General features: G+C 38.5%; 1 protein-coding gene across 1 annotated transcript; it reads right to left on the bottom strand.

The window, feature by feature from the left end:
* Positions 1 to 2640: 2640 nt before the first annotated feature.
* RAB39A (RAB39A, member RAS oncogene family) lies at positions 2641 to 23130 on the bottom strand. Its single transcript, XM_033120676.1, has 2 exons — positions 22774 to 23130; positions 2641 to 3810 (listed from the first exon to the last, which is right to left on the bottom strand). The coding sequence occupies exons 1-2, from the start codon at positions 22998 to 23000 to the stop codon at positions 3384 to 3386; spliced, it is 654 nt and encodes a 217-aa protein (XP_032976567.1). The 5' UTR covers positions 23001 to 23130; the 3' UTR covers positions 2641 to 3383.
* Positions 23131 to 23632: the final 502 nt, after the last annotated feature.

Genomic DNA, 23632 nt, shown 5'->3' with positions numbered 1-23632 from the left:
TTTTGTACTTAATTGAACCAAGGGCAGTTAAAATCTGACAAAAGCACTCTTAACATTATTTTATTAATCCATAGATTTGTTTTTTTAATGATGTAAATTTGGATAAATAGATTGGTAAAGTTAACTTAATAATAAAAACTGCTTTGGTTGCCACACACAAAAAAATCATGGAGTACTTTGAGGCTTTTGGAAACCTAGAGTAAACGCTCAAGATTCCAGGCTCAAGAAATCTTGTTTGCTACTATTATGAATATAAGGCCACATTTAAAAGCACTCTGATGACATAATCATTTTGGTTTAAGCTTACCATTTAATGAACCCTGACATCACCACATGCACTGAAAGTGTTAATGTAACTCAAGATGAGCAATTTCTGTCAGCGACAAATTCATCACATGATTGGATAGGTTTTCATTTTTTAATCATATTTATTTAAAATATTTAATACTGTAGCATCATTAGTTTTAAAATTTTTAAAGATTTAAATTTAAATAAATTTCAAATTCAATAATTTTAATCATATCTGATTCAAGTATATACTAATATAACTTCTAAGACACTTAGTTAACATGATGGTTTTGCCTGGAGTAAATATTTTTACTATTTAGGCATTATAATCCATATTCTCTATAACGATGTATAAGAAAATAGGTCAGCTATTTTATATATATATATATATAATATCCATATGTATGTGTATATACTTGTATATATGGATAAAGATTATCTGATTAAGCTTATAGACATTTGGCAATCTTATATAAGAATTCAGTTATTAAAATTAAAAAAAACTAAAATAAAGAAAAAAACTAAAGAAAATATATGAAAGAGAAAATAAGAAAACAAAAAAAGAATTCAGTTCTTTGTAGTCACTGTTCATTTTAATATTGTTATACCACGAATAGCTCCTCTGTAACGTCAAAATGATTCAGCTCAATTTTAGTATTTTGTGGATTCAGTTAGATCACATTTCCCCTTTTCTTTACCACACACACAAACACCTACACACCCGACACAGAATGGTAATGGAAAGAATCCCGATGAAGGTGTAAGGAGAACCAGAGCTCTAGGCTTGCTTCTGCTCATGTGTGACCTTGGTAAGTATTAATTTTTTGGGGCTCTGCTTTCCCATTTGTTTCTTCCAATTCCTTAATTCTATTCTAAATGTTGGAATACATCATACTCTTTAGCCCAAATATTAGTCTTACTGTAGCATTAGTATTATAAAGAGTGTCCACTAGAAGTTAATCACGTTTTCTATTTTAGCTATTTAACTTTGTAAGCGAGCACAAGTGACTATATTTTAAACTGCTGTTAGATGTTCAGTTTTTGAGTTTATGCCATTTTGGACTGATGGAAAATTATAAGATTTAAAATTTTAACAGTAAAAATAGATTACTTCACATTTTGGGGGACAGGTATTTTCTTATCTGGTCAATTATAGTTTGAACTCATTCAAGTGAAATTAATCTAAGAATATCAAGAAAATATTCAAAATTTTTATGGTGATGTTACAATTTATATTCTTGTCTCCATAAGCACTATTAAAAATACTTACATGAACTGAGAAAACGTACAAGTACTTAATAATATAATTAAATATCTATTTCAAAGGTGCTCAAAAACTACATTCAAATGTGACTTTTGATTGAATTCAGTCTCCTGGGATTTCCCTATCGTTTCTACTTTGGAGGAGCAGTGTTTCAGGTGAAGAGGGCAGAGGGTATACATCATACCAAGAATTCCCCCAGGTCTGTGAGAACATGTACCTTCTTCTGCTCTCTCTACAGAAGGTGGGAATGCAGCAAAAAAAGGTGAGAAAGCCAAATTCTCATCCACTGTAAATATAAAAATATGCCCATGAGCGGCAGATACCAATCTCACATTTGTATGCTGCTTTCTCTATTTACAAAGCTTTTTCACATGATTCACTTGATTCTCAAAATAATTCCATGAAACACAATAAATGGGGTTATTAACCTCATTTTATAGATGAGAAAACTGCTTAGAGAAGTGAAGTGACTTACTCATGTACAAATATTGGTATAGCAAAGGCAAGCTTAAAACCTAGGTTTTCTGACTTCTTAAATAGTCTTTCTACCATACCACTTTGGTTTTCAAACAAAATGAAGCTACTATAGTTTGACAGTAAAAACCTCATGATTCCAAAAAGGCAGCTTCGTTTGGTGCCCCATTGTGATTAGGAATGGTTTACAGAACAGAATAGAAATGTATGTTTTGAAATATTTGACATTGTCATCAAAATGTCCCTTCCAGGAGGGGAATTTAACCAATAAGGAAACTCAAAAATCAGGAAACTCAAAAGTCATTTTAGAGCCTTAAATCATTATTTTATCTTTACTTTTACTGATGAGATTGTAAAATACAATTTAATTGCTAAATACATCAAACATGTACCCACCCAATTTTCTTTGTCCAGAAAAATCTTTCTTATACTTTTATTGTATTGAAAGTGGGGAAATTTGGAAATTTATATGGACAAAAAAGCTCTAAAAACATTCTATATTTACCTATATTGGTAATTTTGACAGTAGTTCAAGGTAAATTGCATTTAGTTTAAGGTAAATTGCATTTAGTTTAAGGTAAATTGCATTTACTTTTTGGAAAATGTCAGTATGTAAATAAATTTGTTTTTCTTATCTAAATAAGGACAGTATACTATGACATCATAACATTTGCTGATGATTGTTCCTTTGTTTTAATTTTTACAAATATTTGTAATAAAATATTTTGCTTGAATCCTTAGATAACTTCATAAAACATAAAAATTTTAGGAGCAACAAATCAGAAAACAAAAATGAGTATAAAACTTATTTTATGTTCAGGCAAAATTAAAGGAGGATAAATATTACAGAGAATGGTTAAAAACTTGGTACCTTAAACAAGGAATTGCTATTTTAGAAGTCCTATTGAGACTTCTGAGATTATTTCATTTGTAAGTGAACAGTGCACTTTTACATTCACTTTACCATTCAATTTTAATAAATTAACTCAAGAGAATGTAATTCCTGATAAAATCTTTTCCATCAGACAAAAAAAAACAAAACCCATTTCAAGCTGTCAAGAAAAATGAGTAATATTGACGTATTTGGACATTAAGGCCAACAAAGTGAGAATGGGGGTAATTCTACTACAGTTTCAAGAAAAAGTTGTCTGTTTTGCTTGATATTTTAGCACAATACCCAATTTTGTAGTGTAACAAGTAAGCATAGTGTTCTGAATCGAATGCCTTACAAAATAGTGTTAACATGATTGACCATTTTTTTTTTAATGCTTTCATTGTATCATTCTCCTGTTAATGTTAGTATTTATCCTAAAATGACACCCAATCTGTTCTTGTTAGTTCTTTGGCATGTCTGAAATCAGCAGAAGCACTCTTTCCTGGGCTTCACTGCTTCCTCAGAAGAATGTACAGTATTTGGAACAAAACCACTTTTAACCCCTTCCCAGCCATCCTGAATACAAATTTCTCCCCTTTTGATAAGTTCATATATGTCTCTTGTCAAGATCGTGAAGGATTCCTCAACATTTGTAGCATCTTTTGCTGAGGTTTCTATATACTTCATACCACAGTCTGCTGACAGTTTTTCAGCTTCTTCCCTTGTAACTTGACGTTGTGAAGCTAAATCACATTTATGTCCCACTAGCAGAAATATAATCTGAAATGGCTGCACGTGCATTTTTGCTTCTTCTAGCCAATCTTTCACATGTTCAAAAGATCGTCGGTTAGTAATGTCAAATACTAAAAATCCACCAACTGAGTTGCGGTAGTAAGATCGAGTTATTGATCTGAAAAATAAATAGAAAAAAAAGGTTGTAAAAGAACAAGTTATTTTTATTCCCCTTTCAAACAATGTAGCCCATAATAAAAATTTAAGATACCTTAATGTGATTTAATTGGAATTTGTAAATCAAGTATGAAATGTCTTAAGTGACCAAAAATATTCTACGAGTCTAATATGCAAGCGAGTTTCATTCACTGACATTAATTATTTTTAGATACACAAATGAGCACTTAAACTATATATCATGTCATACTGTCTTAGGATTATTTGTTTTTATTTTTAAATATCTGACAGAATAATTATTACATCACTGTAGTTAAAAATAGTCACAGAAAGATTTGGCAAAGGGCAGAGGTTGCATAGCAAACCAGATCTTAAGAATCTCTCCCTGTCATTTAATTCAACAAGCTCCTCTCTTCTTTATCAGTGAAGGAAGAAGAAACAAGGGCAAACCTGTTATGATGTTAATTACAGGTATAGTCAGTCCTATGCTATACCTATTCAAGAAATAGGAAGTTGTTTGGACATGGGATATGAATATGAGGTATGCAATGATTGTTTGCTTCTCCAGATCTAGTCTTCAATTTCTGGGCTTCTGGAAGCTGACCTTTACAAAAAGCTTTCCCAAACCTCCTTGTCTTCTGGCTTGCAGTGGGGTTCAGCCAATGGGAGGCGCCTACTGGAGACTGGAGGAAAGAGAGGACAGAGTATTTATCCCTCCCAGGCTGTGACTCGGCAGTGTGTTCCTCTGCTTCTGGCCAAGGTCCCTATTGGGTAGTCCCTGTTTCATATCTATGGCTTTCACCAGTGACCTCATTCCTTTTTCTTGCCCCTTCTGGCCAGGTGGTTAATGGCTTGCCACTGTTGCTATCCCTGAATACTTCACCATCCTTTGTTGTTGTCCTTGACCTTGCTCACATTTCTGAAAATAGTCATCTCTTTCAACCCTTTTCAGTTCATCTTTCAAGTGTGCCATTTGTTTCCTGACTGAATCATGAGGCAAGGTGGCAACGCCACACAGTCTGACATTTTTTGCCTTTACATAAGTTGTTTTCTCTACCTAAAATGTCTTCTACCTATTTTTGCCTAGCAAACTCCTATTTTTCCTTCAAGAGTCAGATCAAAAAGTATATATATATATGAGTAGCCTTCCCTGCCATTGGCCTCTCCCGCACCCCCTCTTTTAGGCACTGCTCTCATACTCCATTAAACCTTTGGCATACTGCCATTATGTCACTTTTCATAATGTGCTGATTGAATTTGCTAGTGTGCGTCCCACTCAATTCAAGGCTCCTTGAGGGTCAAAAATTTTTTGTCTATGTACCTAACAATCATACTGCCTGGCAAATGATAGATGTCACTTAATATTTGTTACATTAGATTAATTAATCTTAATGGAGAGGGAAAATGCTAAATGTTATGTGAGCCAGAGAGTGCATGTGTCTCAGTTTCCAAGTTGTCAGTCTTGAGCACTGAGATCATCCTTAAGCAAACTCTTTTGTTACTTGCCTGATGCACCAAAGATGTTTGTGGAGGACCGGTGGTTTATCGAGTACTCTCAACCTTTACATACCTTCATTAATCTGATTGCTGAAATTACAGCTCAGTCCTGTGACCTGATACCACGAGTAACATTTGTTGTGGAAGTGTGAAGAAAGTATTTTACCTCCCCTTTCTTTCCATTTCGTCTGCTTTCCTGTTTCTCCTCAGAATTCCCATCAGAGAGATTCTCAAGAGATTAGTTAAATTTTTTTTCCTCAAAGATGACTGTAATATAAAGGCATTGACCATAAACAAAAAAATCTCCCACTATCTTTAGCAGGCTACAAATAACGCAGTTCATTTAAGTTGTGGTTTTTGAGGGATAATTAATTTGTTATTGTTTTGCTACTCATCTTTATATGTGTGAATTTAGGCAGATGTATAGTACCTTAAGAGAAACCTAATTAAGGCTATGTTATTAGATTGAAAGTTTTAATTTCTTAGCACTAAGTCTGCATTACTTTTATTCCCCTTCCTACTTAATACCATTAGTATAATTTGAAAAAACATGCTTTTGTGGTTGAAAATTCAATGTTGAAATGCTTGCATATTCGGCAGAGGCATGTCTTACACAGTAAGAAATACCATGTTTTCTAGCACCTTGTATTTAATTTTGAAACATTTGGAATACAGTTGGGAAATCATTCTATAAAATAAAATTACAGCAAAGTATATACAATTATGCCATAAAACAGGCTTTATTAATGATTAGTTGAAACAGAGCTCTCTATGACATCTGCCATTTTCTATGTAATAACTTGATCTCTGGTTTCTCTGTGTGGATATGGATATTAGGTTTAGAATTCTGACATGGTTAAGCTTCAGGTTCAGATATAGTTTTCCTAGAAGGTAGGCTTTCCCTAAAACAATTGGGCATCCCTGCTGTCAGTCATTAAGGGGATGGAACAGGCCTTCAGGCTGAAAACTGGAACTTGAAAGGCAGGTCTGACAGAAGGGATGAGGGAGCATCTATCTTTCCTTGGATCTCCTTCTTTGGGTCAGGACACGTATATCTTTAGAAGTTCTTGAAGGTATTATAGGAGGTAGGGAACAGATCTTAAAACAACTACCATGTTTCCCCAAAAATAAAACCTAGCCAGACAATCAACTCTAATACATCTTTTGGAGCAAAATTTAATATAAGATCCGGTCTTATTTTACTATAAGACCGGGTCTTTAATATAATAATGTAATATAATACAATATAATATAATACCGTGTCTTATATTAATTTTTGCTCCAAAAGACGCATTAGAGCTGATTGTCTGGCTAGGTCTTATTTTCAGGGAAACACTGTAGGTAAGTAGGCCTCCCTGTAAAGAATTCAGGAGTCGATGATGAGTAACAATTCTTTATAAGCAACAACATCACGTTAATTTATATCTATTTTCCTTCTGGGCTTTGAAAGTCTCACTGAATGAAGGGTGATTTAAAGAAAAGAAAAAAAATTAGGGGAGAGGATGGAGGGAAGGGATGAATAAGGAAGGAAGTGAGAATTCCAATCTGGTCTCGGATTTTTCATGGGAGAACTAAGAGTTAAGAGAATATACTTTGGTAAGGCTGGTAAAGGGGATACAGCACCCCCTAAATCCAGTGTAATGGGATATTGGGGATGGTGAATTATGTAGGACAGGGGTCAGGGTTACAAGTTCTTAGCAGCACTTTGTCCCTCCCAAGTGGAAGATCTGGTTTTGATTATTAAAAAAACCCTACAGGTTCTTTTATACCTTGAAAGCTATATTCTTAGCAGCTCTTATCCCATTTTCAAAGAATAGTCTCCTCAGAATGTTTTCTCCTCCTCCTCTCCTTGACTGAAACCTTCTGGTCCCCCCCATTACAGCACACTGTAATCATGAGTGGGGAAAAGAAAGAGGAGGGACACACTCTAGAATGGGTCTAATTAATTATTTATTTAATATCTAATCAATTTATTTAACAATATACAATAACAAAAGACAAAGACAATAGAATTATGTTAATGTCAGAAAATAAAGGTGGTTAAGACTAAACTATATACATTGATAACAGTGTCATGTCAAAGAAGTGCACATACATATAAGTTTAAGAGATCCCAATATATGTTTACTATTGATCAAAAATCACTTGGCCAAATACACAAATAACATCAGTAAGGAGTATCCAAAAGCAGTAATAAGCTTTATATGATAGTAACTATTACAGTGGATGCCAAAAGCTCACTAAACTAGGGGAGAACAACACAGGAAAAGTCGTAAATCAAAACCTTGCCAGGTCTGTAGCTGAGAGAAACTCAGGCGTCTCCCACACTGCTGCTTGTTAGTTCCCCAGAATGCTGCTGCTGTTGCCGTTGTTGTTGTTGTTGTTGTTGTTGTTAGAAGTCAAAGCATCTTCTGATGCTATAAGCTGCAAGCTGTATACAAGTTTTCAAGGTGTTAACAATCTGAAGAATGTTGCTGCTGGTGTCGTTGCTGTTGTTGTTGTTAGAAGTTAAGATGTCTTCTGATGTTGTAAGCTGCAAGCTGCACACAAGTTTTCTAGATGCTAACAAGTTCTCAAGGAGGCTAACCACGGGGAACAACACTGGAGAGGTCCAGAACCAGCCAGCCCTCACCAGGTTCATGGCTGAAAGTCAGGACAACCCCTGGTATTATAAGCTGCATGTTGCTGGAAGTCTTCAAAATGTTAGAATGATGAAGAAGCACCAATGACAAATGACCAAACGGCGAAATAATAATAATAACTACACTGCCAACTGAGGTCTGTCTTACATATTTTCTCAGATGTACCTTAGAGCCAAGTTTCTTGTTCCTACATCTCCCTCCAGGAATGGCCAGTTCCGGGAGGGTCTGGCAGTTACTGACATGAATGTTGCCCATTGGCCAAAGGACCAATTCATCCGGATGAGCAACAAGGCCTGGTGATATGCCTGTCACATCATCCTGATATAACTTAGCTACTTCTTCACTTCACCTGCTGATGTGGGCGAAACAGACAGAACAAAGAGGGAATTCTCTCAACCCCTGATCAAGAATTTCTTTAACCCTAAGCTAACCATTACCTCACAACACGGACAGAACAACAAACATCATCTCATATCTCCCCTACTCGAGAGAATGAGACCAAAGGGGAACAGAAAAGCGACCTCATCCCATATCTCCCCTGCTCAGGAGAATAAGATCCAGAAAGCAACCTCATCCCATATCTCCCCTGCTCGAGAGAATGAGACCAAAGGGGGAATTTACTTAATCCTTGATCACAGCACAGAAATCTCCTCACATGCAGGAACAGATAAAAGCTAATAGACCAAAGCTCACATCAACCAATGAAGGCAAATTTTCCTCAACATCTACCCTACACAAACTCAAGTTGCTCATTCTAGAGGGTCAGGAGGAGGTGGCTTCTGCTTCCCCGATGCCGCCTCCAGATAATTCTCTCCCAACCCTGTTGTAAAAAAAAAATTCCTCTGCTCCTTTGAGGCTTATGCCATCTGGCTCTATCATCTGTTGTCATCTGCCAACTGCTTGGTCATTTTCCATGTCCTGAAGACTTTAGCACTTGGCTTTGTCTTTCTATCTCAGTTCTTGTCATTCTGCTCACTGATTTCAACATCCGTATGGATGAGCTGTCTGATGCCACCTCTCAGTTTCTTAACTTCTCATTTCTAATGAACTTTCTCCTCTATTCTGCCTTTTTCATCCACTTCCTTTTCATCATCAGAAATATTCACTACCTCCAAAACTGCAAATTTATAGTCTACTTTTTGATCAAAATCTCATAGCCTGCCAGTATGTTTTGACTGTGATAATTCTTTAATTTCATCAAGATTTGTAGTTCACTGACCAACTCTTATCTTTACCTCCTTCCATATCTTAGCTCTATGAAACATGACTATAATTTTTCCATTGGAACTATCTCAATTCCCAAGCCCCTCTCCCTCTGTCATGTTCATCTGGGAAAATTGTATCTGGATCAATTCAGAATGCAGCTAAATGTTTCTGGGGAAAAAAATCACTCAACCAGACAGACTGCTGTCACTATGAATTAATTATAACCAATCCCAAGTGGATACTTGACAGTGCCAAGGAATACTGTTGGTATCAGGAGAAACCCCTCTCCCTCATTCCTCACATTTAGGCTTCTACCTTAGGAAGAAATAAAATTTCCATCCAACCTTCATCTCCCTACAATAGAGAACTGGAGAACATTTTACTCTTCTTATTAGATTCCTTCACAGAAGGAAAAATGGCTGCTCTGTTTGGGCAGAATCGGTTTCTCAGGTTGGTGGGCAGAACTGCTGCATGTTCAAGGTCAGTACTCCTGCGTTGCACGCTTTTCCTCTCCTTTCCACTTTCTCGATCCTTGATACTGGTTTGCTAATTGTGAGAGGTAGGCAAGTGCCATGGCTATGTTCATCACTGAATACTCAGTGGTTCTCAAGGGCCTGACACACATTGGGCACTCAATACATTCTTAGTAAGTGAATGGATGATTTGGTAGAAGTGATGAACACAGCTGTTGGGGAAACAGGACAAATAGCAAGAAAGTAAGGAAGTTTGAGGGAACGAGATAATAGCAATGCATAACAAAAGAAAGGTGCCCAATATTAGATCTATTAGTAGTGTGTTATGTTCTCACACCAAGGTCGCTGAGTTGCTATGAGCATGTCAGTGCTGGAGGAGGGTGGATAAATTAAATATACATATATGCATCCCAAATTCGAGGTGTGATCAAAAAATACAGTGAATGTTTAAATTTTAAAAAATTTATTACAGTAAAAGACACATTGCCATCAATCTCCCTCAAAATACTCCCCCTCACTTCGAACACACTTATCTTTTCATTCTTGCCACTTCATGAAGCAGTTCTGGAAGTCCTCTTTCGTGTCTTTAGTTGCGCTATCATGGCTGCCTCGATGTCCTAAATCATTTTGACTTTGGGCAAGAGCCAGAAGTCACATGGTGTCAGATCCAGTGAATAAGATGGATGAGGACACATGTAATGTTTTTATTTGACAGAAATTGCTGTACCAGAAGCGATATATGACACGGAGCATTGTCATGATGGAGGATGAAACCCTTTGCCCATTTCATGTTAATGTGTTGTTTGTGATCCATGGTTTATGGCACACTTTAAAACACACCTTCTCTCAACCGTAGCTCACACCCAACTGACTGCACTGAACAAGTTGAAACTTGTCACACACTGTTACTAAGGTTCAAAGCGCCACTTCCCATATTGAAGATCCCTGCCTTTCCGTTGGACAGCACTTGGAAGCAGCATTCACTGTATTTTTTGTTCACACCTCCCATGAAGTGTGCATCCCATGAAAATACAGTAGTCCATATTCTCTGTGAAGTTTCTTGGGGGAGTGGTATCCCTTAATCTGGAGCATGCTGGTGAAACTTCTCCAAAAAAGACAAGTTGTGGTTATTTTATGCTCCCTACCAAGAACCAAAAAGTATAATACTTGGAACTTTTTGAATTTTGGAGGATACGACATAATATTTGGATGTACCTCTCTGACCCATTAAATGGGAGACCAAAAGGCTACCAGCTTTAATAGGGCTGAAAGCAAGAGAAGTCTCTTCAGTTGGTTCAAGCCACAATGCAAACAGCTTTGCCATTTGGCCCATGGTCCATCAGAGCTAATGGTGCCTAGCTGAAGTGCCTTGGGCAGTCTGGGATGCTCTATCAAGCCTGGGGAAGGGTCCACTGGATAATTACAAGAGTGGCATTTTGGAATAAAGGCATGCCCTCCTTTTCAAGAGCTATTACACTTTTGAGAAATAGATCGTGGCTTACAACCTGGCTTTGATAAGAGACTAACTGCCTGGCTGTGGAACATCAAGTGACTGTGCAATCTGAGTGCTCATCAAGAGCTAGGTGTTTTCCAGCTCCTCAGCCTGGAATTTTGGCACCAAGCAGAGGTCATATATATAGGTAGGACTAGGGGTGGTACCGGAGGGGATCTACAGTAACAAGGTCAAACACCCAGCATGCTACCCCTGCAGCACCCTCTCAATATATGGCCTTATGGGATTTCCCTACAATTAAATAGGAAAAAATTCAAGTCTGCCTTATGGATGGCTTGAAACAATACGCTGGCATCGGTTAGCCCAATGAAGGTCACTGGAAAACAGAAACCCCTCCATTTGTGGAACTTCTAGCTGTACTTCTTTCAGAGGAAGAGGTGGAGAGATGTAGATAAGAATCTATAACAATTCATGAGCAGAGGCTAAGGTTTGGCATGTTGGAAAAAACAAGATTGGAGGGCGGGTAATAAGGAGGTATTAGAAAAGAGGTATGTTGATGGGTCTGGAGTATGTGTCCTATGCGAATACTCACCCCAAATCCCCTCTATGAAGGAGTTCCTAATAATTGATGAAACAAAATGCCCTGTCCTATAATTAACAATCAGTACTTTTACCCGTTTGGACTCAAAGTGGTCCTGGTAGAGCGATGATGTCCCTGACTAGGCTCAACAGACTTTCTCGTACTTGGACGTCACTGCTTCATTCCCAATTTTCCAATAGCTACTGACACCTTGGATATGGTACTTAACTCTGGGGGGCAGGGGGCGCATTATGGAGGGGACACTGATATGTCCTGAATGTAACAGATGTTTAATCTGGATTTAAATGATACCAGCACCACCATCCATGAATTTATGGAGTGCCTTATACAGTCACAGTATCCCGTACTTTGTCCAGACCAAAACTTCACATAACAGAGGAAGGAATAGAGAAATGGGCTGATGCCAGGGAATTCATTGTTCTTATCATGTCACTTTCACCTAGAAGGATATGGCCCTATAAAACTGTGGAATGGGGTAATAAGATTCAGTTATGCCCATGTCCCAATTTATAAGAATTTGGCACAATCCTTCAGTATGTTGTATGTTCTAAACTAGTGAGGAATAGAGTAGGTGGTGATTTCCCCCCATTTATAGATGCTGTGGTATGGGAAACACAGTGTGAAAATGGGGTGTGGTGCCTCTCACCATTACACTTAATGAGTCACTAAATATTTTTGTTGCTCCTAATCCCTGTGACTCTGAAGTCTGCTGATATAAAGGTTTTCATACCCAAGGGAGAAAAGCTTTCACTAGAGAACCCTGTGATGCTTCTACTGAATTAGCTGAGATTGCCAACTGGACATTTGGGGATTCTTATGGCTGGGAGAAACCAGGCAGAAAAAAAGGGACAATAGTATTGTGGGGGACCACACTGGCCTTCTGTGGTTCTTGCTGCCCAGAACTGCTGGGATCTTTTCCTTCATTCCAAGCCTGGTCTCTCCAGCTTCCCGTCAAGTTTCTGTGCCTCAGACATGCCTTCAGTTACTTTCGTTTTTGAATAAGTTCCTTAAGTTGGCTGACCTAATTGATAGAGTCTACATATATATTTTTAAGAAAAGAACAACATAAAAGAAAGTCACAAATACTTCTGAACTCGCAACATACTTTCAAAGGCTAAAATTCATTTTTTTATTGTTATGGTGAAAAACACATAATGTGAGACCTACCCTCTTAACAATTTTTAGGCCTACAGTAGGGCAGTATTAACTAGAAGCACAATATTGTACAGCAGATCTCTAGAACTTTCTCATCTTGCATGACTGAAACTCCATACCCATTGAACAGCCGCTCATTTTCTGCTCCTCCCACCACTGGCCACCACAGGCACTAGAATGCTCCCGATTATTTATATTAGATAGTTACTTATATAAAAAATTTTATCTGAAAGTGGCAAGATTATATACATCTTACAGGCTGTTATTATGAACTTTGTTGGATGTACACAGGCCTCTTAAAGAAGTAACAAAACATAGAGCACTTGCTGACTTACTTAGGCAAAATGAACCAGATGTTCCACCCTGGAAATGCCCTTCTGTGGCTTTGCCAATTGTAAGATAGACATTTAGAGGACAGAAGTACTTTGATGCCAAAGGCTGTTGGCAGCAAGCAGCCCGTAAATGCATTAGTCTTATGCGAGCCTCTGTTAGCCATGACATTACATTCCTGCGGCCCTTCTGGGAATAGACCTTGTGTTGATGCTTTACGTACTTGCTTCACTTGCCTTGTAACCTGGACCCTTCGGAATGCTTGCAGGAGACTAAAACACAAGTCTCCCCGCTCCTTTTGTTTCTAAGGCTAACAGTCCCTGCCCTTGCCTAATATTCGGAAACTTGAAGCTTATGTCTTTCTTTATATATACAAACATTAAAATGTGTTTTCTTTTATAATTCCAGGGTCTTTCCATCGAAAATCAAATTTGTGGTTGTGGAGGCTACATACAGTATGATACTGACAAGACCTAAGAGGCCATATTCTCTCTTTGAATATATGAATTAATTCCCATGACCACCTTTTATTTTCCTTTTCTGAAAAATCATCATTTTATGACAGTGAAGCCTTCTTACCACGCAGCATGCTCTATTCACCTTTTATCCTCTATTTTCCTCTGTTGCAATTAACATGTTCTGATCTCCTGTACAGTTTTTTCAGCTTATTTGGTTATCGCCTTTCTCCCCCCAATAGAAGATAAGCTCCATGAGAGCAAGGGTCTTTGTCAGTTCTTTTGGAATGCTATATCCCTAAGTGTCTAAAACAGACTGGACATGCATGAGTCCTACCAGTACTTGCAAATTAATTAAGAACCAAATTAATAAGGTCAGATTCTGTCAGACTGTGCCCAGACAGCACGCAAATGCTGAGCAAATGGGAGAATAACAGAGAAAAGCAAAAATGCTTATTTCCTTTTGATATTTATAGTAGGGATTTGTGAAGTCAAAAGGGGAGAAGTTGAATAACTGTACACACTATAAGCATATAGGTGAAATCATCCACATTTTCCAAAAACATACTGTATTTAAATTGGTAGTAATTCAAATTGTACTTTGCAGTGGATTCTGGAAGGTGAATAAGTTATGTGTTGTGAAAACTGAAATAGTTTATTTGGAAATTAATGAGAAATGTTTCTAGCTTCATTAATTGTCTGCAAGGTGATAATGAAAGGATGCTTATTTTTTATTGGTATGTTACCAGAGCGTTTAAAGACTTCAGCACTTACTCCAATGCTTTCTGGCATCCTTTTGCAGAACAAAAACGAGATGATGGGGCCGGCCCAGTGGCTCAGGCGGTTAGAGCTCCGTGCTCCTAACTCCTAAGGCTGCTGGTTCGATTCCCACATGGGCCAGTGGGTTCTCAACCACAAGGTTGCCAGTTCAACTCCTTGAGTCCCGCAAGGGATGGTGGGCAGCGCCCCCTGCAACTAAGATTGAATACGGCACCTTGAGCTGAGCTGCTGCTGAGCTCTCGGATGGCTCAGTCTGTTGGAGCACGTCCTCCCAACCACAAGGTTGCGGGTTCGACTCCTGCAAGGGATGGTGGGCTGTGCCCCCTGCAACCAGCAACGGCAACTGGACCTGGACCTGGAGCTGAGCTGCGCCCTCCACAACTAAGACTGAAAGGAAACAACTTGACTGGAAAAAAGTGTGTGGGGAAGTACACACTGTTCCCCAATAAAGTCCTGTTCCCCTTCCCCAATAAAATCTTTTTTTTTTTAAAAAAAGAGATGATGAGCAGTTTCTCATGATTATTTTATTTTCCATAGTGCATCATGTGATCTCACACAATTAAAGAATATTTTGTCTTGGGTTATCATTCTCTGACCACTTTTGTGACTTCTATCTGTTCCCATATGACTTCCTCTATACTGCTGTGCTTTTGTACATCTCTCCACTTCTTGAAATTTATAATTGATGTTTATCTTTTCCTCATTTCATTCTATTTCTGAAATTATGCAGCTTTTATTTTCAAGTTCTTTAAATAGATTATGTTCTTTTCCTTGTTTCTTTCTTCTTTTATTTTTTATTGGAGAATGTTGGGGAACTGTGTGTTTTTCCAGGACCCATCTGCTCCATCGTTGTTTTCAATCTAGTTGTGGAGGGCGCAGCTTCCTGGCCTATGTGGAAATCGAACCCGTGACCCGGGTATTATGAGCACTGTGCTCTAACCACTGGAAAACCGGCCACCCTTCCTTGTTTTTCTAAGTTCATGTTTTTATCATTGTTACATGCGCACTTACCACACATCCTTACTTTTCCTATTTCCCCATCTTGCCAATATCATTGTATCACAATTTTAGAAAGATCATTTCTTAGCACTTGTTATTCTAACCATGTAGATTCTTTTCATTGTTGAGCCCTGGAGTAAACCATGACTTCTTTTCCTTAGAGTTAATAATTATCTTGCATATTAGTCAAGATAGGCCAGTTTATGGGCAGTAACAAGCAACCCACCTCTCCATAGGAAGAATGTTAAAGAATCTGCGCTCTATTTTAAGACCACCACAAGAGACTTCTGCTCAAATCCACTGGCCACAATTAGTTACATGATTCTGCTAAGTGCAGAGGGAATGGAAATATATTCCTCCCATATGTCCAGAAGTAGCATCAGATATGAATGAGCACAAAGTCTCTACCACACAGTTTTCTTCTAAGTTCATTTGTACATTAGTTTTTCTGTCAATTTCATTGTTATGAAGAGATCTCTTCCACACAACCTTTGGCCGGCTCCAATCTGGCCTTGGCATCCTGCAGTGGAGATATCAGCCTAGGATTTCCCTTCACCATCTTCCTGGCATTTGCTTTGCTTTTTTTCACAGTTAGTTCCTCTTCAAGCCTGGTTTTCTCCGTTAGGTATGTGTGTCATCAAGTTGCTTCCGAAAAAAGAGGCAAAAAGGCAATATTTTGAAATCTTGTATGTTTGGTTTCTGCTTTCACAGCTGAATGATAGTTTGGTCAGATACATAATTTCTTCAGAATTCTGAAATCATTTCTTCATTGTCTTCCAGCCTCCACTGTTTTAGGGAAATCTGAGGCCAGTCTGATTCCTGATGTTTTATGTGACCTTCCTCCCACCTCTCAGTCCTTGGAAGTTTTCAGGAACTTCTCTGTGACCTCAGTGTTCTAGAATTTTGTAACAATATGCCTTAAAATGTGTCTACTTTCATTTATTGTACTGAAAACTTAGTCCCGAAATCTTGGAAAATTTTCTTGTATTGCTTCACTGCTGATGTCTCCCCTCTGTTTTTTTTGTTTGTTTGTTTTATCTTTTTGAAATGCCTGCTACTTGTGTATTGAACCTTTTGCATGAGTCTTCTAATTTTCTAAAAAACTTTTTTTCCTATTTTTGAAATTTTTGCTTCTTTTTCCTACTTTTTGAGCGATTTCTTCAAGTTTACATTGTTTTATATTTTCTACTGTGTTTCCAAAAATCTTTTGTTCTCAGAATATTCTCTTTTTGTAGTCCTTTTATAGCTAAGAAATCTAAAATTACATAGTTCCATCCATTTGCTCCTTTATTATTCTTTCAGTTTTCCTAGTGATTCTAACTGGAAGGTGTTTTTGCTCGAAATAAGTGTTAATGATATTGTATGATCTGTGTAAAAATGTGACAAGTCAGGCAGGAAGATAAACCTTTTTAAATTTTGATTGCGCGGACAAAAATCAAGGGATTCTCTAGAGTCTATAGATCTGATTAGATCTCTCCCTAAAATATAGTAATCAAGTGTTTGAAAAGGCAGACTGATGAAATCATCCAGAAGCACCAGCAAAAGAGACATAGAGAACCATAAGAGAGAAGAAACCATGACAGGTTCTCAAATATATTCCTAAAATTAAGGAATTGCTTATACTTTTTCTTTGAAGTTTCTGTTCCTAAAGTGCCCTATCATCTACCTGTCTATCCATCTATCTATTTGTCTATCTATCTCTAAAATGCTCTATGTAAAAGGACTCTGGGTTGGGAAACACCACATCTGCCTTGGAGATTCACAATGTGTATTAGCATATTAATGTTAAAAGCTCTGAGAAATCCTGCAACAACCTAGCATTTCCAAAACTGTTTGATCAAGGAAACTGTTTCTCAAATTACACCTATTACTACCATTTTGAAAAACGCTACTCTGAAGAAAAATGATAGGCCATGCCTAGAATTTGAGAATCTATAACCTTTCTTCGTAATGCCATCTCTTATATCAGGAAGTTCCTAATGTTGACTAACTCCCATTTGCAGTATTCTCTCTTGATCTCTTCTCAGAGAACAGGGTTCAGTTTGGGCCACACACTATTCCTTTCTATTTCTGAGGCAAAGGTCTGTTATGAAGGCTATCCTTCAGCCTTATCTATTTGAGGCCAAGTCACACAAAGTCCTACAAAAAGGAAGTACACTTGGAAAGGCTAAAGAATCAGAAGGAAAACCACTTTTAACCTTCCTAGTACAGGAAGATAATTTAAAAAGATACTATGACCAATCATACAAATAATAGAAAAAAATAGGCATAGAGAAGGATCACATTTTGTAAAGAAATGACACTGATGACCTTTTGGGCGTAGCTCGATAAAGACCTTTCTCTTGTAACTTCTGATACACTCACCATTTCAGTGAAGTAGAAATGAGCCTAAGAGAGAAGTCTCTGTTCCCTTATCTCAACATTTTTTTGGCACTGAGATATTTTTGATGGCTTGTTTATATCCTAGATATTGATATCAGTAGATGGTCTTAAAGAATTACTGCCAGTAACATAATAATTTATCAAGGTGTTTCTAAATTAAAAATGAAAAAAATCATTAACATAGGAGGGAATATATATATATATATATATATATATATATATATATATATAATCACTGCATTTCAAGAATGTTTAAGAGAACACAGATAAGATTTTAAACTAAACTAAAAAATATGCCAGCCAGCCATCAAAATTTATTCAGTCATGCTTACATACTGAACTATTATCTGTATTTTGAAACTCTTCCACAGCTTAAACTAAAAATATACTTTTAAATTTAAAACAACTTTGACCTCTGTTTCACATTTTTCTGGAACTCCTATAGGTCAGAATAGTACTTTATTGCATAAAGTGTTTCCTTTCAGAAAACAATGGTTTTTACCATAACAGATGTCTCAGGATAAGGTTATGTGGGGTGGTGATTTTTAAAGTGAACTTCTCTGAATTATATATTACATGAATTGATCAAAAGTTACTGACCTTTGGAGGCAGATTTATTAAAATCAGAGTATTGGCTTTGCAGGTATTTTGCTTTAGAAAGAATAAAAATATCTTATTAAAATAATACCTGATGTCCCTTGGTCCCTTGGTGTGTGTGGGGGTGTGGACCTCAGTATCATTGAGTGGCTCACCTTTCTTTTTCACCGACTGACAGATAGGATAGACTGGAAGAAAACAGATTCCTTCTAATTCAGGGAGGATAAAAATAACTGGCTCTTAATACACCAAAATTAATATTCTCCAGTCATTCTAAGATGTCCCTCTTACGAGATGAAAGGGGTAAAGGAAAAATAGAATAAGAAGCTGAAGAAGGGGTAAGACACATGGGGAAGAGAAAGATACACAGTAGAAGAGAAGCTGAAGGAAAAGAGGAAGAGGCAGGCAGAGGGTGAGGGAAGGCCTAGTGCGCTCAGTGGTATCAGCGGCCACCCTCAGATTTTTTTGGCGGGGGAGGGGCAGGATTTACAGCCCTTTGCTAAGTTAATTAGCTGGTTAACTAATGTCTGCAGGTCTTCCCATCGTTCCAAACCTCGAAAGTTTAGTGTTTCTGCCCAAAAATGTGACTAAAGCAACTCATCAAGGGAATGTCTCCCAAATTATACTCCTTAGAACACTAGTTACCATTGATTTTCGTATTTTAAAAATAGCCTCTCAAATAATTTGGGGAAATGTTAGTGTAATCAAAGTTAAACAGGTTTCTTTGCCACAATACTTCTTAGAGCCTTAACAATATGAACTTCTAAGAGAGTGCTATATAGAATACAGGGATTTCCAAACTTATTTGATCACAGAACCCATCTTTAAAAAAGAATTACAAGGGATGAGTGTTCTGCAGAATATGCTTTGAGGAGCATCACATTAGGAGGACATTATTCTCTGAGCTTTATAACCAATGGCTGTAACTATTACGTTGGTGCACAAGTAATTGTGGTTTTTGCAATTATTTTCAACCTTTTAAACCGCAATTAGTTGTGCACCAACCTAATATAACATCCCAAAGGTCAGACAACACGAATAAAAAGGCCAAATCTGGTTTGAAGCATCGAGGCTTCCTGTTCCTTACAACCAAAATTACTATTTCTTTATCTCATTTTATTTTTATATTGTCCTAAGTGCTTTTTATGGGAAAAAATTTGAACTTTATATTCTTACATTTGATGCTCTCCATACTTCTAGCTCTTCTAATATTTACCCTTATTAACATTGTGTTAATATGCTCATTTGCTTTCCTGCTCAGCTTTTTCCACTATGATGATTCAAATTTAAAAGTGGTGATTGCTAGTTTCTCTGCAATGCCCACAGTGCCAAATCCATCTTTCCTTCTTCCTGGGCACATGGTAGCCCAGTCTAAGTGTGACCTTGTAACTAATTTGTCCTCAGTGAACTGAGAGCTGAAGCGATTTGAACCATGTTGATCTCACTTGCTTAAAAAGGAACACTGCTTGATTTAAATCTTTCCTTTCCCTTTCCCCTGAGCTGGAACACAGTGTACGCAAAGATGATAATGTGCTAGGGGTAATGGAAAAATGAGAGGAAAAGTACCTGAATGATGGCCTGGAGCAGAGCCACTCCACCAACTTAGACTACTTACCTTAAGGTTGTTACACAAGAGAAATAAACTTCTATCTTTAATGAAAGCACTGTTAATTTTGACTCTCCTTAGTAAAGCAATTTAATATTTATCCTCACTAAAACATAGTGTTCTAATAAAAACTTAACATTTGAGAGTTATAGTACAACTTACACTATGTTCATATATACATTACTTTTCTAAATTGTGTCCATTTTGATTTTGTTCCCTTTTATTTTCTTCAAGTAGTTATTGTCTGCTAACATGTTAATCAGAACATTGAAAACTAAGGCTTTATTTGTCAATTATACCTCAATAAAGCTGGGGGGAAAAAAGAAAACTAAGGCTAATTTGGTCATAATTATTGGCATACTATTTTGTTGTTCTGTAACATATTTATTTTTTCAAGCTATGTCCCAAGCTGTCTAAAGTAGGTTCCTTTTTGTTAGTTTATAGCCAATCACTAATAAACCTCCAAATATAAAATTTCCCACAAATTCCTAATGGTATGATTATGACTGACAGAAATATATCTTCATGAGCTATATTAACTTTCTATGAAATAAATGTGCAAGGATATCTATTATACAAAATAAGTACGTGTATTTTCTTAAAGATACAGAATGATTTAACAGTATCTGCTTAAGTGCAATTTTATGGTGAAACATTCTGCTAAATGAGAGAAAATCAAGTGTTTGGAGGTAGGTACTGAAATATGTATGTGTTTATAAATATATCTTTGGTAAAGAGCCAAACAAAATAAGGTGTGAGTCATTGTCAGTAAACATCCCCTAAATGTCCTTGTATTACTATGGGAGAGTTACTGTCTGGTTTTAATAATGTATATAAAATGAATTACTATTTACATTCTTCTTAAAAGCAATGATGTACTTAGCAGAAAGGTCTTTAAAATCTAATTATCCTTTACTCTCTTCAAAAAGTTGAGGAGTGACTTTTAAGGAAACAATTAGATACAATACGATTTTAGTATCCCTGTTTCTTGTAGTTGCAATTCACAGTAGACACTAGAAGTTTAAAGCATAAAAAAAAATGTTTTTATTATATCACTTTAGAGGGTAGAGAGAGAGAGCTATTAGCAAATGTGGTTTTTTTTTTCCTGACCCTGAAATTTCTTGACGTTCATCTATCATTGTGATCACAAGTGAAGGAATTTGCAATCAACCTTAGAATGGTAAAACTGCAAGGAATCTTAGAGATCATAATGGTTCCTTCATTTCACAGATGAGGAATCAGAAGTTTGATAATTATTTTAATTAAAGGAAGATTCTTGAAAAGGAAAAAAATTCTTCATGGAATTCTAGGTATTGTATGATTCAAATCAATGAACTTGAACGCCTCTCTGAAGGGCTGGCCTTACCATCTTTCCACTTCATACAGAGGAAAACTAAGGTATAAGCAAGCTAAGCAGTCCTCTTATTATCTCTATGAATCATTGTCATAGCTGGGAATGGAAGCCAAAACTTTAAATGTTGGAACAATCTCACAGAAGTAGGCTGATCTCATAGGGAATGGATGCTGGCTGGGGGTGAGGGGAAGCCATGTTTGGGAAGTCCCCTCATGGAGTACTACTGTATTTCACAAACCACGTACTTGCTGAACACTGCAAAACGCTTGCTTAAGTGAGTTCAAATTGATAATACAATCTTAAAAAAGAAAAGAAAAAAACCCAACGACTACAATATACCAGATTCCTCACCTTTCTCTTAAAAAAGTATGTATCCTCAAATCCTAGAATTTAAAACGTGTTTTGTAATCTGGTTCAGTCTTAACTATCCTGGAAATGCATGCAATTTACATTAGTTTTTATTTACATGAGTCATCTTTGTGAAATCCTTCTTTCAGGGTCTCAGCAAACATTTAGAATGAGACGACTCATTTGGACCTCTCCTATTTAGAAAAGTATTTTCTGATGCATTATCACCATGGAAAGTTAAGTACCCATTATAAATAAAATAAAAAGTTCCAGACAAAACTCAATATCTCTCTCTTTTCCCCACCAAAGCATCAATAATGACAAACTTCTAAAGACAACTCAAGCCTTAAAAAACACAACAAAACAAAAAAAACCCTCAGCTGTGCCAGTGTCCCTGATGTTACATCTAGTTGCGGTACAAGACACATTCCCACGGGACATGGCTCAGTATTTCTGATGACCACATTCGGTGCTGTGAGGTGTTCAAACCACTACCGCATCCATCTCGCTCTGAAAGACGCCCAGTGAGCTCATGCAGTAACCCGCCCGGGTTGGAGCACTGCTGGCTGTGAAGCTAAAGGGATCGATCACGAATCTGGGAACCCTATCCTGCGGTTCTCCGAGCGGAACAGAGGGGAAGCCACTTGGTTACCGTTGGAAAAGGGGAGCTTGGAGGAGGGTCGCCGGGTCCGGGTGTGCACAACAAGGGACGCTGAGTTTGGGGAGAAGGCAGCAGCGGGGGCTGAAGACTTGGGGATCAAAATACAAGCAGGGGCAGAAAAAGTTGGGGAAGAGGGAGGGTCGGCAAGGGTGACCTGGGTTCAGGCGGGAAAGGAAAGAAGGAAAGGGGAGGCAGGAAATGGGCGCCAAAGAAAGAAGTGAGAAATTGCGGAGGAGGAAGTCATCTCTGGAAGAGGAGGGGCAAAGGGGAAATGAGAATGGAGTATTTGCACTTTCGAGAGGGAAGGGCAGAGCCTCTCCCAACCAGGGCGGGTGCGGCCGACGCTCGGGGAAGGGGCGCCGAGCAGACGGAGGGGGCGGCGCGGTCCCCGGCGTCCCCGGGGATCCCAGCGCTGGCGGCCCTACCTGAACCGCTCCTGTCCCGCCGTGTCCCAGAGCTGCAGCTTGATCCTCTTGCCGGGTTCGATCTCCAGCAAGCGGGAGAAGAAGTCCACGCCGACCGTAGGGTCGCAGGCTGGGGAGCGCAGTCCGGGAAAGCGGCCCTGGGTGAAGCGGTGCAGGAGGCACGACTTGCCCACGGTGGAGTCCCCGATCACTATGAGGCGGAACTGGTAGATCCAGATGGTCTCCATCACTCACGTGCCCCGCCAGCTCGGGGGCCGCTCCACCCCCCTCCCTCAGCGGGCAAGTTCGTCTGCGGGAACTGTCCCTTCAGCACCTCCCGGGTGCCCGCCCGCTGGCTTCCAGCATATTCCTGCGGCTGCAGCCGCCGCTTGGTCCCCGCCCTCTCTAGAGGGAGAGGCGGGGCCCGGCAGGGCCGGGGGCGGGGCCTCGGGCCAGGGGGCGGGGCGGGGGCCGTGGCGCGCCGGAGGCGGTAGCCGGCTAGCAGCACGCGGACTCCCGCCCCCGACTTCTGTAAAATCACTCTTCCGCAAAGCTCACTGGGCGCCGATGGGTAAGTGAGTATGATAAAAGGAGGTGACAGCAGCAACAACCAATGAAAATGAAGCAAGGTCCCGACTCCGGGAGGGTCAGCCAATGAAAGTGAGAATCGTTTCTTACGGCCGTCAGGGCGGGCTTGTCCCATTCGGTCTCTGAATTTGGAAGTTGCAGGGTCGATACATTGGTGGGTCACTTCCGTTGCTTCTCTTTTCAGGATTTGACTAGCTCTGTGTCCTCCGTCACTTCCCAGATTTCTGAAGATTCCAGTTGCGGCTTCCAGCCCTCTAGTCCTGCTGAGTGCCACCTGCGAGGCGGTCTAAAG

Source organism: Rhinolophus ferrumequinum, chromosome 11, assembly GCF_004115265.2.
Source record: "Rhinolophus ferrumequinum isolate MPI-CBG mRhiFer1 chromosome 11, mRhiFer1_v1.p, whole genome shotgun sequence".
NCBI lineage: Eukaryota > Metazoa > Chordata > Mammalia > Chiroptera > Rhinolophidae > Rhinolophus > Rhinolophus ferrumequinum.
The sequence above is the reverse complement of the archived record's forward strand: the minus strand, read 5'-3'. Positions and strand labels throughout refer to the sequence as shown.

Bases quoted from the DNA above. Each gene is read 5' to 3' on its own strand.
- RAB39A (XM_033120676.1), bottom strand. From the start codon at position 23,000: ATGGAGACCATCTGGATCTACCAGTTCCGCCTCATAGTGATCGGGGAC. The intron at 3,811-22,773 runs GTAGGGCCGCCA...TTTATTTTTCAG, and splicing joins GCGGGACAGGAGCGGTTCAG to ATCAATAACTCGATCTTACT.